This window comes from Lepeophtheirus salmonis, chromosome 5 (assembly GCF_016086655.4).
Source record: "Lepeophtheirus salmonis chromosome 5, UVic_Lsal_1.4, whole genome shotgun sequence".
In the NCBI taxonomy this organism is placed as follows: domain Eukaryota; kingdom Metazoa; phylum Arthropoda; class Copepoda; order Siphonostomatoida; family Caligidae; genus Lepeophtheirus; species Lepeophtheirus salmonis.
The window spans coordinates 50,673,520-50,689,410 of NC_052135.2; the positions used below are offsets into that span (position 1 = coordinate 50,673,520).

Consider the following 15,891-nt stretch of genomic DNA (forward strand, 5'->3'; position numbering starts at 1 on the left):
ATTTAATTTATTTGCATACCTACGTTGAGTGTCCCATGGTGGGTGATAGATATATTTATTCCTTTTCTTATATTTGTAAGATTTGCTATATTTTAATGACTCCACAGATGACGGCAATATATCATTGTTTCTTATTAACCTATTTGTTGCATTCAACTTTTTATTCCCTTCGCAGAATTCACTCTGCTAATTGAAGGATGAGTTTATGTAGGCTGTGTGGTTAGCTATAGATTAATATTCAATGATCCTAGCGGACAAAAAATTATAACTAAGAAACATTACTTTTTTACTAATACTGATCACACGGTGTTCGTTTCTTCATTTTGTTTATAGCTCGGACCTTTTCATTGACGTCACAAATAAACAGACACTGTCAGAAAAATTGAGGTAAGGATATGTTTAATGGAAAAACCAGTAGCGTCGGCCAGCTCCTGTATCCCCCCCCCAATGATGAAAGCTATCAACACCCTGGGAAAAAATAAAAGACTAACTTACACTTTGTGGTGTTTGTTAGTTCTTCGATATTTATTATTAATTGGGCTAAACGTTTTTTCTCAAGGACTAAATATCCATTAATCATGTGAAGAATATATTCAAAACTTAATGTATGTATTAACTGGGAAGGAATTTGTGAACAAATATAAATTTTAAATTCAATTGTGTGGAAAAGTACTATGAAAATGCTCGAGTTTTTACCTTCTATTGAGACAACTACTTCCTCATGAATAATTATAACGATATTAAAGTTACTCATGCGTTTTTTTTAACAAAATACTTTTGTGGTTGTATGGAGCAAAGTTCAAACCATGGTCAACTATTATTTAGATAAAGTCCATTGTTGTTCAATTATTTGTAATATTTGTATTAACAATATTTGAAATCGGTTTTATTTTATCTTTTTATTTCATATTATACGTCCGTCCCGTCAACACAAAAGGAAGCAAGAATTACATTTCTCAAAATGGAATGGGGATTAATTTTCTATTTTCTAATTATTATTCTATTATATTACAATCAGAGGAAAAAACATAATCAACTTTCAACTTTGTTTCGGAGGTAAAAATACAATGTATATTAAATAAGTCTTCATCGACCCGATCCTTCCTCTTGATAAAAATAGGAGGGCAGACTTTGTCTGTGCTGCCGACTGGATTTTTTATTCTGAAAACATGTCTCACTGAAGCAGAGACATTGTCTGGATATTCTATTGGGATGTAGCAACTGTTCTGTTTATTCACAGTGGCAACAACGGCTAAAAAAATGTAATAAGAAAAGAGCAAAGCTATACCTATTTTTTGTTGGCGTTGAGAAAGTATAAAATCTTCTATGCTCTTTCCAACTGTCTCAGCTTACTTTGTTCAGGTATAAGATGTATTGTTGTACTCCTCTGCGATTTTGCACCAATACAATTCTGTATTGAAAATAATAAGATCTACACGATAACTTCAAAGTCCAGTGAAAGAAAGACTCTCCTATGGATTCACAGTGGCACTTATTTATACTTTCTCACTTGTCCTTGTATTGAGTAAGTGACTATTCGCACAAAGCGAGACATGAATCTCCACTTAGCGTTTAGTCTCAGAGAATCTGGCCCAAGCACGGTCCCTGATCCACCGTGCACACCAGCACTTCCTTTACCCTCCCCACTCTTCTTCTTTGAAGACATTATTACCTATAGAACATTATAAATTTAACAACCATCATTAGTGTTGGATCGGTCCTATGACTGATTTCATAATCAGCTAGTCTTTCATGAGCACACACAAAAATGTTCACTTAGGAATGAAATAATAAGGACAACTGCAAAGGAAAAGAACATTCATTGTTCAGATTACAATGACCAAAAAAAAACAGGCCAGCTAAAAAAATTTTAATGCACTTCTCTTGTTTTATTGTGTGATTAATTAAATATTATATCATTTGTTTTACATACAAGCGCTAGATTTTTTGTGATCTACCTTTTGTTTTTTCTTATCTATTTTATTAATATTTTACCTAGGAGTCTTTGTAATGTAATGATGTATTAAATTAGTATCGAAAGGTCAAAATTCAAAATAAACCCTGAATATGCCAAAAAATAATAGAAAAAGGGACTCATAAAAGAAAAAAAATCAACGTCATTCTATTTAAATTAACCAAGTTATTGATGAAGAAAGGCCGTTTATTATTTTTGGAAAAATGAAACAGTCCATATCTTATTTTAATAAAAAATAGTCGCCCAATATCAGAACCTGAAAAAATGAATTCTTAGTGGGACAATTTGAACAAAATCCTAGCACTGACTATTGTCTTAATAAAAAAAATCTAAATTACATAGAAAATGAACTCGTCCAATTGAGTGATGTACAGTTTCTTAAACCCAAATTATTAAAAATAAACAACAATGAAATTGTGTTTTTATCACGAGTTCATTACTTTTATTCAACCATAAACTGTAATGTTTTATATCACTTCTAATAAAAGGAAAATTTAAAATCTTCCAAAAAGGTAAACCCGATAAATATTTATTTTGTTCAAGTGTGTAGTTACAAACATATAAAAATCATTTGTAGTTTTATTAGTATATGACAGTTCTGTGAGTATTTTTTTTTTCTTGATACAAACCTAAATAGATTTAAAATATGGTACATTTTTATCAATAGTTTAATAGGTAAAAGAGTTTGTTAAACTTTTTAACAAAAATCCATATAAAATACTGTGTGGTCCATTGAAATCTGATCACTTACTAATTCAATAATTAATTAAGATTGAGTAATTGAAATTAATTCATATTTCCATATATAAAAGCATCAACAATTAGTTACAAAACAGAACAAAGATGAGCTCTCTAGCTTACATACAAGTCAAAAAGTTACACTTGAACGTGATCAACGAATTTCAATACGCACACTCCAAGCAGTTGGACGTCTCCAGGACCCTTTACGCCGTAAGCAACAACAAAACGTTGGAGAGGAAGAAGGGATCTGTCAAAAAAGGCCAAACTGAACCCGGAGGAGTTGAAGGAAACAGCCTAGGAAAATCCTCTGAAGTCCATGAGGGTACATGTACGATCTCTCGGGGTTTCACAACAACCTGTCCAGAGACCTATCAAAAAATTGGGTTGAAAGAGTCTAGTAAGGGTGGAGAGGCCACTTGTGATACCAGCAATCAATAAAACCCATCTCCTCGGTTCTAAAACAATTTTAAATTAGTCTTTTGAGTTCTTTATAACTCTTCTTTCTTTTTTTTTGACAATTTTGGTCGCCATACAGCCCTGATGACAACCCTTCGACTACACCTTTTGGTTGTTGGATTGTGATAATATTAAGAAATATCAGGAGAATAATTGTTCTTACTGAAACGTCCTTTAATCATATAATCAACTAAGACAAAAGAGTTATTATTTAAATACACGACAATTTGGTAGCAACTAGAGATTTACAATAAACATGGACAAATAAATATTAGGACAATCGCATACACAAAACTCTAAATATATATACACAGATCATTATTCACATAATAATAATAATAACACCTCCACTTCAATATAGATCGTGCAAATTAATAATTCCTATAGACTTTAACAATTTAACTTTAGACAGTCCTTTTGAAAGAATATCATTCATTCACTATATCTTTATACTAAGACATAATCTTGACTGACAATACATATATATTCATTTTCATCTATTGTATGATATTTATTCCAAGAAAATATCGCACAGGTTCTCCATCAGTAGTCACAAACTTAGAATTAGTCTTCTTCTTTATATCACTTAATTTGTCGTCAGAATAAATAAGTCAGATATCATCTATTTTCTACATCTTTCTTCAATTTAAATACCCATTTTGTTTTTATAACACTTCTATTATCAGGACGTTAGATCAAATCCCAAACATTATTTTTCTTCAAGGACCTAAGTTCCTCCATTATAGCCATCTTCCACTCTGTTGCATCTGAACTTTGTAGAGCCTCTTCCAGTGACTTTGGATCTTCGTGTAACACATATGCTTTTTTCTCCAAAACGATCTGGTCGTTTCTTTTCTCTTGTAGATCATCTGAGTTTTTGCACACTTTCCTCAATGTTATGAGGAGAACGATAGCCAATATCGTCCTCTGAATTTGCTTCATCATTTGAGTTCTCAAATACTATCTCTTTCTTGGTAAGCTCTGGATCACAATCATTGTCATTTGAACTTATGACATTTTCATCAAAAATAACCTCTCTGCTAAAAATAATTTTTCTGCTCTTAGGTTCATATAATTTATTACCTTTTACTTTTTATCCATATTCCAATAACACCATTCTTTAACTCTTGAAGTCTAGCTTTTGATAACTCTCTCTAGGTATAAAAACAATTCTTCTTAGATGAGCCAAATCAGGCTTCTTTCCTTTCCAAACTTCATAAGGGATCTTCCCTTCAACTGCTTTAGTAGTACATCGATTACGAATATAAGTAGCAGTTGTCACTAGTTCAGCCCAGAATTTCTTAGCTAAACTACAAGCAGATAATATTACATTCACTCACTCTATTAATGTTCTATTAATTCTTTCTGATACACCATTCTATTAAGGATTCCTTGGTACAGTGAGTTCTCCCTTGATACCTTCACTTATCAAATATTGTCAGATATGTACTCTTCTCCATTATCAGAACGTTGACATTTGGCCCTTTTTCCAGTTTCTTTCTCCACTAGGACGTTCCAGTACTTGAATTTTATAAAGATTCCATCTTTATTATTCTCAATTTGTCATCAATGAAGGTAATAAAGTCATGACATCCACTCAGTGAAGGAATCAGTATACTTCCACACAAATCCGAATTAACTAATTCGAGAACATATTTAGTTCTTCTCATTGATTGGCGTGGAAACAGTCTCTTACTAAGTTTATCTTCAATACAAGGTTCACACAAATGATGGGATGGAATTTTCATAGAACCAATAACTTTTACTAGTTATTTTTGAACTATTTCTTGGATTTCCGATACGCCCATGTGTCCAAGGCGTCGATACCCCTTTTCAAAATGGGTTCCTTTGGGCATAATATCTTTTTCTCTCAATTTTCGACATATAAGATAATGTAGACCATCAATCCTGATACCTCGTCCAATATACTTATCTGACTTATATATAAAACGTTGATCTCCTTTAAAGGAAATTGAAATTCATCTTTACGACGTTTTTGAAATACTTAAAAGGTGGAACGATAAGTCTGATATATATGATACATCATGAAGTGTACATGGTCTATCCAAAGTATCAGTCGTAAGATTTACATTGCCCATTCCAATGACTCTCAACGACCTTCCATCTGCAAGGGTGATCTTCTTGGACCTTTCCTTCATTGTTTTTATCTCTTTAAAAAGCCTCTATCACAACAAATATGACTCGTTACACCTGAATCAATAATCCCCTGCTTTGAATTAAATTTATCTAACAAGGCAAATTGATTAATTGTAAGTCCGTAATCTACTGATTCAGAGCATTTACACATTGCCACTTTGCTTATTTTATAATCTTTCTTCAACTTATGGGAGAACTGACCTGTATAATTTCTTATTTTGTAACAATCCCTTTTCTTGTGCCCAGGTTTGCCAAGCCCAAAACATTTAAAAATGCGTCCTGTCCCAGTGGCTAAACCCTTTCAAGTTCTCTTGAATTATCAACTTCAAGCTTTCTCTCTGTGTTCAAGATCCAGTCCACTGCTATTTCTCACTTTGATATCTCAGGATGACCCTGCAATGCCGTCACAAGCATGTTAAAATCTTTAAGAAGACTCACTAACAGATCCTTGACCTTAAACGCTTTCACTGTCTTTGAACTGACAAGCAACCAGCTTCTTCCGTAATTCTAGTTTGTGTGCCCAAGTTTTGCTTTTGAAATTGACTTTCCAGTCGAATCCAAGCCACAAAGGGATATGTTGCTTCACCAACTAACTATAGAAGAGTTGTATCTTTAATAGCAAGGGCTTTGTCTTCGCGAATTCTAAATGCAACATGTTCAGTCTACATCTAATCCTTTATATTAGGGTCCGTTACTTCTATGGTGACAATTTTCGAAAGATTAGCATGCATCAGTGCCATCTGACACTGAATTTTCCACGTGGTGTAGTTAGATGCTTTAAGTGGAACGATAGATATTCTATCTACAGACAAATTACTTTATATACACTTCACTACTCAATCCAAGCAGAACAGAAAGGTATCTGGTCCCATAACCTGTTGGATTGAGATAATAATTGGTCTTACGAAAACGTCCTTCAATCAACTAAGACAAAAGAGTTATTATATACCTACATACCACGGATGAAGCAAGACAAGATTTAATATAAACATGGACAAATAGATATAAGGATAACTGCATACATAAAACTCTAAACATATATACAAAGATCAGTATTGCCATAATAATAACATTGGTTGCATGGGAAGGCCTGCATTGTTCGTAATCCAAACACCAAGCCCATCAAAGCCATTGTCAGATTGCACTGGAACGCCATGACAGAGGACTACATCCGCAGCAGGTGCCAAGCCTTCCACCGCCACCTGGAAGCCATCATTGCCACTAAGGGCGGCGAGATTAATGATTAATTAAGCTCAGATAAACATGTGTTTATAATTTTGTTGAAATTCTAATACTAATCAATTAATAAATAATATCTTGTAGAAATTCAATCTGTTCAGATTTTAATGGACCACTCGTATGTATAATACAATAATACCCATTTAGTTTGGAGTTCATCAGTCTTCACCTAGCCCTATAATGGGGGTAACCCTTATGGGGACTTCGCTCTATCAGAAACAACCTTACTTCAAACGTGGTTGTGGAGACACCATTCATGTATAGCTCAGTGGACGAACAAATGAGGAAGTAACAACGGAAAATATCAAAAAAAATCCACAAAATGATTGGAAAGTAAAATTGCATGTGTTAACTGATATCTAAAAAGATATAAGAAGGACGTATTGCCTTTATATTGTCTAGGAGAAAGCTGTGTTCAAAGTTTGCGTTTGCACACTGTTGACCAAAAAACAAAAATGTGCTAATGATTCTGAGCAATGTTTGGCCATGCTTAAACGAAATAAACCGGAAATTTTGCGTCGATTTGTGAAACTGAATGAAACTCACTCCGGAATCAATACAATCATCATCTGAGTGGACAGAAACAGATATACCTCGTCCAAAGCACCGGAATGCACAACAAACAGCTGTAAAGGCTTTGACCTCAGTATTTGGGATGCACATGGCATAATATTCATAAACTACCTTGAAAAGGGAAATACGATCAACAATGAATATTATATAGCGTTTGAAGGACGAAATCAAAGAAAAATTACCCATTTGAAGTCTATAAAAAAGGGTTGTTTCACGAGGATAACTTACCTTGTCTATTCACAAGGACTATTTTGACGCAAAAGATAAAGCGTTTTGTAAAAGTGGCATTTAAATTTTAGAGCAGCCCTGATATGATGATGAACAAAGCCAATTTTTACCGGAAAAAAATGTTTTTCTTTCTTTTTTAAGCCCAGGACTCTTCAGCCAATATGTTAACTTCCTATTTTCCCATAAAATGAAATGGCACAACAATAAAGAAAAAATTAAACCAACTTTTTCATCAGACCAAAGAGAACTGGGCTCGGATGGAGGCATCGCCTTCTTCTCCAAGGGTTTTATTACCAAGGTTGAATACTGAAGGACGTCAACAAGAGCCCCAGAGGCCAAAAAATTCAAAAGTGATGTGAAGACAACTTGGCAAATTTCTGGTATTGGTTAGTGTTGTATCCGTCCTCAACAGACTGCAACACTCTTTACTATGAGAACAGGGGTGCCATTGATAGAAAGTTATACGCTACTTCACATGAGAATGTTCTAAAGTTTGCACTGAGAAGGAAGTGACCTAATATGTTGTAGAAATAAGCGAAGAAAACTTTCAATGCTTAGGGTCGAGACCATGGTAGAAGCTAACGGTGGACACTCTTGAGTTTGTCTTCCGGTATGTCCAGGACTCCGACTTCTGCTAAAGATAAGTTTCGTTTTTTTTGTTCCAGGATTTATACCAAGGAACGACAACAGGCTCCAAATTTTTGGATCTATACCGTTTTGGGTTTATCCGAACACCATTTTGAAGAATAGCTAACAGAAGCTTGAAACCTTGACTTGAAATTCCGTCCAATACCATCAACAAACCTGCAAATTTAGATTTTAGGTCTGTTTAGATCATATGGAAACTCTTTACATGGACCAGCTTAATTTTGTCATTCTGACAGTTGAATTTGGCATCCAGGTCAAACTTTTTTTCGTCCGACCAGATAATTTATGTGTTTTGCGTAAAACTTTGAAGCAAAATTCGACTTTATTCCTCACAGAGTTAGTTGCCTTAGTTATGAACGGCAGGAGATGAAGGTTTACGAATTACATTTTGAGATTCTAATGGACTAAACAGAGTACAGAGCTACATCAAATATTATGTCCAGCTACCAATTTATGAGCTGACCTTTTTGGGTTCCTTCAAATCTTGTTACGGAGGCCCAATACAAGTGTGGTGTTCCTTACAGTCCGAAGATTTAGTGTTTGGGGTCGATCTTGATTACTACCGGTCTCTTCATGCCGTTTTATTACTTTGTGAATAAATTGACAGGAAAATGTGCCCCCAGGGCGTTTCTATGGTGGCTTCATTGATTTTTTATAGAGCTCAATAACTATTTCTCCTTGAAGGACCAAAAAATATTGAATGGATGATTTATGGGTTGAAAAATGAACTTTGTTAACGCGGATCTGAATGACCCTGTATTTGTACAACCAATTATCAATTTTGGAATGTTGTTGTACACCTTATTTTTTATGAGTGATTTTGTAATTATTGATACAGGATATGTTTTGATTGTTATTGAATGAGGTACTTTGTAACTAATTATACTTAATGAACATTGGTTTAATTGTAAAAATATAAAAACAGATATTAAACTGATGTTTGCGTGTCGAGGCTGTTAATGACTGTAAAGGAGGACATACTGAAGTCTACCAGCATTGCTGTTTTCATGAGTACACTCACACGTAGCTACTCACTCAATATTTAGACATTCTCTCTTCAAGAATAAAAATATAATAATAACAGATTGAAAAAAAAAAAAAATACTATCATTTTATTAGCTCGTTCTAAACCTCATCTTCATTGACATTCATTTTTTTAAACTTCATATAAAATGCTTCTTTTTTTTTAAAAATATTAGTTGGACTAAACACCTGCGACATTTTATCCATTTTATATAGTACTCCCTAATTTTTCTTTATACTGGTATATGAATCAGGGAGCACTATTTACAGTGTACCCAGTGACGTCTTTTCATTAATTCATTTAATATTTTTTACTCGATAGATTGCTCTTAAGTTGAATCAATGTTACTTTTTACGACTTTTTGACAACAATTAGCAATATTAACTCATATAACTCACAGAATAATCAAATTGTAACTGTAGGCCACATAATGATATGTCCTAATCCTCTTAAGAGAATATCCTATTAGATTGAAGGAAGCAAGAGTTGATGTTATAATAAATACACAGGAGTGCAACATTGTTTTATTAATAAAAATATCTAGCTATATTCATAATTGAGTAATATTTAATCCAAAGGATTGACATCTTTTAATTCTTTTGGCTTGCTCAAGTTTATTTTACTTTAATATAATTGAACAAGATGTCTATTAGATCAAGTATGAGATGATTCAACCTCTATAAAAGCACTTTTGCACGTCTTAGTTACAAATAAAGGTGAACTTAGATTATTAAAATAAAGCACGCATAAATAAAGTACTTATTGAAAATAGTTATGGATTTGACAGCATGGAACATCAAATGAGTATAAAAATTTACATTTAATGAAATTTTCCAAAAAAAAAAAATGACAAAACTGATGATACAGTCAGGATGCGAATCAGCTCGAATTTCCTTTCGGGTCGCACATCGAGAGGAGGACCTGTAGCATTCGTCACCCGAACGTTGAGCCCATGAAGGCCTCTGTCGATAAGGAGTGGGCTACCATGAACCCGAACTTAATTCGCAATACTTGCAGCTCTTTTCTTTAGAAGTTTATCCCCATCTGTGAGGCAATTGCGGTTAAATGGAATTAATCAATTTGAAATTTGTTATGTATTAGAAAAAGATTTTTTTTTTTTCTTCTTCTTTCTTTTCAAGTCTGTAAGTTTCAAGTTTCCACCCAGTATATGTTTTTAAATATAATACTGATATTTTCCTTCACTAATGCTATTTTTAGAGTAGAAGGTTCTCTTCTCCCTAGCAGTATTTAATTTTCTCTTCCCAAAATCTTATAACTGGATACTGATATTAATAAGGGTTTTAATTAAGCAATACCACATGTTTTTCACCCGCCTTCTCCTTGTGCTCCTACACAAATACCATCTCTAATTATAAGCCTCTTTTAACATTATTATGTTATCTGTATTTCCACTTTACTGCTCAGTTCAAATGGAAAACAAATGAAATAAATTATTGTTGATTAATTTTTTGGCTCTAAGATGCATTGCATACTTTCAGTTCATTTTGTTTACAACTAATGTTAAATTCCTTCATAGTGATTTATCCTATAGAGATAAAACATGTTGAAGTTTGAAGTGATCAAGTTGATCACTTCTCCTTTTTGTTCTGATCATTATGTGACCCCGACCTTCTTCAAAAATGCCCTGAAAGTAAACTTCATCACCTGTGTCTCCCCAAATACAAGCATTGTCGATTAAAACGCAAGAGGCGAATTTAGCAATGGCTGTCGTGGAACTCCGCCTTCAGGGGTATCTTCTTAGGATGTTGAAAGTTGGTTCCAGAGAATTAAATTGGACTTTGCGTTGAAGGGGATCTGTCATACCAAAGTTAAATACAGTCTTATGGTGTCAGCATTGCTGGGTGAAGTTTTTAATATTATTCCTGTTGATAGTAATCTCACTTATGTGGGAGCGAAGGAATCCATATAAATACGATATGAGCTATCGCCTTCCGAAAAGATAAAAAGAATCGTCGATGTGATTCTTGATACTTCAAAGATGAGGTTGAACTGCTTCTGGATAAGGAATATCTAAAAGATTTACATGAAAGTTTGATGAAAGAAGCACTAAATAACAGGCTTGTGAGCAATCAAGGAAAAAATTGCAATCAGAAATTCATGTGATATAACGATCAGGGCAATTGCAATCATATTCAAATGTGCAATTTCTCTAAACATATAACTAAACCTATACATATACACATTTTTAACTTAAATTATCGATTTATATACCTTTTTCAAATGTATTTATTTCAAGTCACAATCAGCACTTACGAGTAAAAATTAAGCAGATATGTTTCGACGAACCCTCTTTTTCTCCGTTTTTGAAGTCCAAAATATAAAATTTTGATTGAATGCAACTGTGTGGTCTGGCCCTGATAACCCTTCTGCAAGGAATTATGGGAGATGGCGATTTTAAGACAATCAGAAACGAAAGGGAAAAATCTTGATTTCTTCTACTGAGTGACCACACTTTCCCTAGAAGCCTTAAACCAAAATAATAGAAAACATAGTATTTACCACTATGTGTTCTATGAAATTGAATGAATAATTTGCTTCTGATTGGTGAAAGCTCATAACATCACATCAACCCGTACATCATTAGTACGCACGTATATATTATTTAAATAAGAGAGATATAATCGATGAAGTAAAAAAGTTCTTAGCTTTTTTCCCTTTATTCTTATGATTGGCCTTCCAGAGTATGTACATCCTCTTGGGCGTCCATATTACAAGAACAGTATCGTTGGAACGACCGCTTTGCTGTTGATTTCGATACTGTATTATGTATATAAACAGCAAAAAAATATTTACAGCCGGCTCTGCCTTTTCACCTTAATACTGAATAATGTATCGAATTTTCTCTTTCTATACTTCCATTTTGGAACACTGTGACGCACATCTGGCTTCACCATGCACACCTTTTTTATTGACAAATTATGAAGACTATTCATTTATTAATTTGGTTTCTATCAGCTTCAATTAAAGCCTCTAGACGAGGTCGGATAACACGTCATATTTTAGCAATGTAAGTCCTCCAAATATGAGAAAAGTTCTGTGATCCATCATAAAGATTGCGACCCTGAGCAAGGAACGAGTTAGGAAGTACAGTAAGGAATCTCCTAATAAGTATAAATAAAAAAAGTTTAGTATTGCAAAGAACTCTACCTTCCCGGAATAGAACGAAATCCTAACCTCTGGACGACGACATCTCATCCTTTTGCTACAAACCCCACCGATCTCATTATTGAAAAGTAATGCTGGTAAACGATTGAGAATCAAAGTCATAAATGAACTTTATGGTTGTTAGGAATGGTGGTTTGGTAATCCTACAATTGAGTTCAAATCCGATAGTAATGACTAATTAATGAAGTATGCATTTGATCATCTCCTTCCAATTTACCTCGTTAATTCAATTCAAGTAATAATATTCTTGGCTCTAAACCAACTTGATTAATCACGTGGTCATCATTTTGCCACATAGTTTATGAGTTAAGGAGATTTAATTTCATTCCATTTCCTTGCACTCCCATAAATTTACCACTTCTAGCCTTTCTCCATCCTCCATCAGTTTTTTGAAAAAAATGAATCGTTCCAAAAGTTGAATTTGGTTGCATAGTATAAAACCACAATATATGTGGGATTAAGTATTGTTTTTATTATTTGAGAAATGTATCCATTATGAGCAGTGCAAAACAATCTAAAAAAGCCAAAATTAAAAATAAATTCAACAAGAAATGGAAAAAAGTATTTTAATAAATTTGTATTACCGATTGAAAGTTTTGTAAATAAACTACCATAATAATATAATCTGACCCAAACTAATTTGATTCTAGAAAAGAAAAAACATTTAATTTTACTACATAACTAAGCTTTTTCCTCAACAATAGCAATATGAATGCAATACATATATAAACCATTAATAAGAGTACCTATTCCATTCGTTTTGTTTCTTGATATATATGTGAGTACATTTTTAGACCAAAAGGTGACCGCCGAAAGATGACTATAAAAGGTCAATGTTGTTCCAGTTTGAATCACATTCCTCTTTTAGATCCATTTCAATACACAACAAAATACACACACATACTAATAAGCAATGAAGGTAATCGGTTGTTTTGTTTTAATGTAATTGAGCTGATAATAATTTGCTAATCTCGCAACACTCATTACAGATTTTCATCTACATCCTTGCTTTATCTGCCTCCTCCATTGCTCGTCCTCAGGAACAAGATGAATTCTTTGATGTAATATACTATTTCTTTCATTCCAGTCCCAATTTAATATCGTCCATGTACTTATCGACAATCCTCTTTACAGCCCAATCCTCAATACAAATTCTCCTACAAAGTTGCCAGTGATCTAACTCAAACCTACATCAATCAGGATGAATCTCGAGATGGGAACTTTGTCACTGGCGAATACAGCTATGTAGATCCCTATGGGAGTCTCATCACTGTTGTCTATGAGGCTGGTCCTGAAGGATACTCCGAGACTCGAAACGTACAAGAAGGGTTCCTTACCATTAATCCTGAAAATGCTGGTGCTGGCTCCTCCAGTGTCATACAAACGAAACCTGTTCCTACAAGGAATCCTTCATTTGATGAAGATAATATTATTCGTAAAATTGTTGGAGGCTTAACTCCATTGATTGAAGAAACCGTTGCTGAAGGTCTTGAAAACTAAAAACTAAATTAACTCCTATGAATTAATAATTGTTACCTTGGGTTATTTCCTATAACCAATGATTGAAAAATTTTATTTCCCTAAATATAAGTGTATTTCAATATCTAGTAAACCTTTCCTTGCGTTCGTTTTCATTTAAGTATCGTTGAAGAAGACTAATTTTCTGAATTTGTGACCAAAAGTTAGTATTACAAGAACCCAATAAGATACTTCTTTCTTAAAAAAAAAAAAAATCAATTTAAAATGGCTCCTTCAATTTTATTGTCTTCGTTTAATACAAAGCATTAAGACAGAGTCTCCAAAATGGCATTATTTAGTGTGTGAAATTTTTCTTAAAGTCTCCTCTTATATTTTTACAAAAAGGCCACTAAAATCTGAACACTTTTAATTTATAACTTCAACAAAATATCACTTATTAATTGACAATAGAATTTATACATAAATAAAAATATATATAAATATGTGCGTCTAAGCTCTCTTAATCATAAATGTACCCGCATTGAGCAGCAATAATGGCTACACACTGCAGATGTAGTCCTCTATCATGGTGGCATAGTGCTGGCTAACCGTGGCTTTGAGGACCTCGGTGTTTGGATGACAGACACAGCAGTACTTCCCTCATGATGCATCCTAGTGTAGTGGGTTGGCATCAGGGCTGCAGGGGGACCAAAAGTGTCAAAAAAGAGTTCAAAAGACTCATTCCAAAGACTATTACAACGGAGGAGATGGTTTTTTTTTTTCATAGTTGGTTTCAAAAGTGGTCTCTCCGTCCTCGCAAGGTTCTTTCCACCCACTGTTTTTATACCTCTCTGAACAGTCTGGCGTAAAATTCCAACATTTTTTCCATATGCCCTAATGGACTTGAGGGGATTGGCCTGGGCTGTTTTTATTTAACTACTCCAGATACAGTTTGGCCTTTTTGATAGAACAATTCTTTCTCTCTTACGTTTTGGACTTGCTGACGACATAGACTTGTGTGTCGGAGACACCCATCTGCTTGGAGTGCGCGAATGGAAATTCGTCGATCACATTCAAGTGTCCTTTTCCAGACTTATATGTAACCTCGAGAGCTCAAATTTGTTTTGTTTTGTAACTAATTGCTTATGCTTTAATATATTTCTATTTTGAATTAATTTAAATCACTTGAACTTCATTAATTATTCAGATTTCAATGGACCACTCGGGAAAATAATTTCTCGTCTACAAAAAATTGGTCACTGACGTCCCTTCCGGTTCGTCTACGGTTAGAGACAATGTATATCAGAGAGTAGATAGACTCTTTTCATGAAAAAAAATTTGAAAAACAAGGCTAATTTTGTGAGGTATTAAGTATAAATCTTAAAACATAAGAAAAGGAGAAATATTTTTCTATCGAGTGCGCTAAGAGTCCTACAGGTGGTTTAGTGTTATATTGGAACTGAAAAAAAAATTCTCGGCGGATCTGTCTAATGTGGATAAAAAGGTTATGACGGATATATCTTGCTCCTAAGTATTTTGATTTATTATAGACCACCGATTTGTATCAATGTTTCGATCAAAAACAGCTATCCGAAAAATAGTCGTTTTCAAATGTTATTTAACGATTATATTTCTGGTCTCACTTTATGGATCAAGTTTCTACCTATCCAACGTACACGATATGTACATATATGTAAAAATTTAAACTTCATATGACGTCGTTAACATGTAATATAAATCCTTATTGTCCGATTTTTGTAAAAGAACAGTCCAGACAGAGGTTCTTTGAAGTACTTTGAACAAAAATGATAACCATGTCAGACGGGCTTAGTTTTTCAGACTGAGACCCAAAACGCTGCAAAAATTTTAACACCCATTGTATCTTATTTTTAGAATAAAAGGTTGCGTGATACAATAAATATAACGTTGCAGCTTAACTTCATAGGTAAATTGTTGATGGTGCATAATATTTATAAACCAATAAATCAAAGAGGTTTTAATATCATTGTTTTTTTGTGATCCGTAGAGGCAAGATAGAACAATTGGTTATAAAAATAGATAAAATATTAAACCTGATTTCCTCACTCACTAAATGACATTTGCATGCTGCAAGTTTCGAAGATAATTCAAAATGCATTTTTAACTAAAGTATTTTTATTGAGTCCGACAACAAAAAGTAAATAGTCCAAATTAGTGTTCTCACGAT

The 15,891-nt window shown here is 33.6% G+C and overlaps 1 protein-coding gene across 1 annotated transcript; it reads left to right on the forward strand.

Moving 5' to 3' along the window:
* Window positions 1-13,034: 13,034 nt before the first annotated feature.
* Window positions 13,035-13,839, forward strand: LOC121117748 (cuticle protein 21-like). The gene is made up of 3 exons (XM_040712234.2): window positions 13,035-13,146; window positions 13,217-13,288; window positions 13,362-13,839. Exons 1-3 carry the CDS (start codon window positions 13,141-13,143, stop codon window positions 13,725-13,727), a joined length of 444 nt encoding a protein of 147 aa, XP_040568168.1. The 5' UTR covers window positions 13,035-13,140; the 3' UTR covers window positions 13,728-13,839.
* Window positions 13,840-15,891: the final 2,052 nt, after the last annotated feature.

Bases quoted from the DNA above. Each gene is read 5' to 3' on its own strand.
- LOC121117748 (XM_040712234.2), top strand. The intron at 13,289-13,361 runs GTAATATACTAT...TCCTCTTTACAG, and splicing joins AACAAGATGAATTCTTTGAT to CCCAATCCTCAATACAAATT.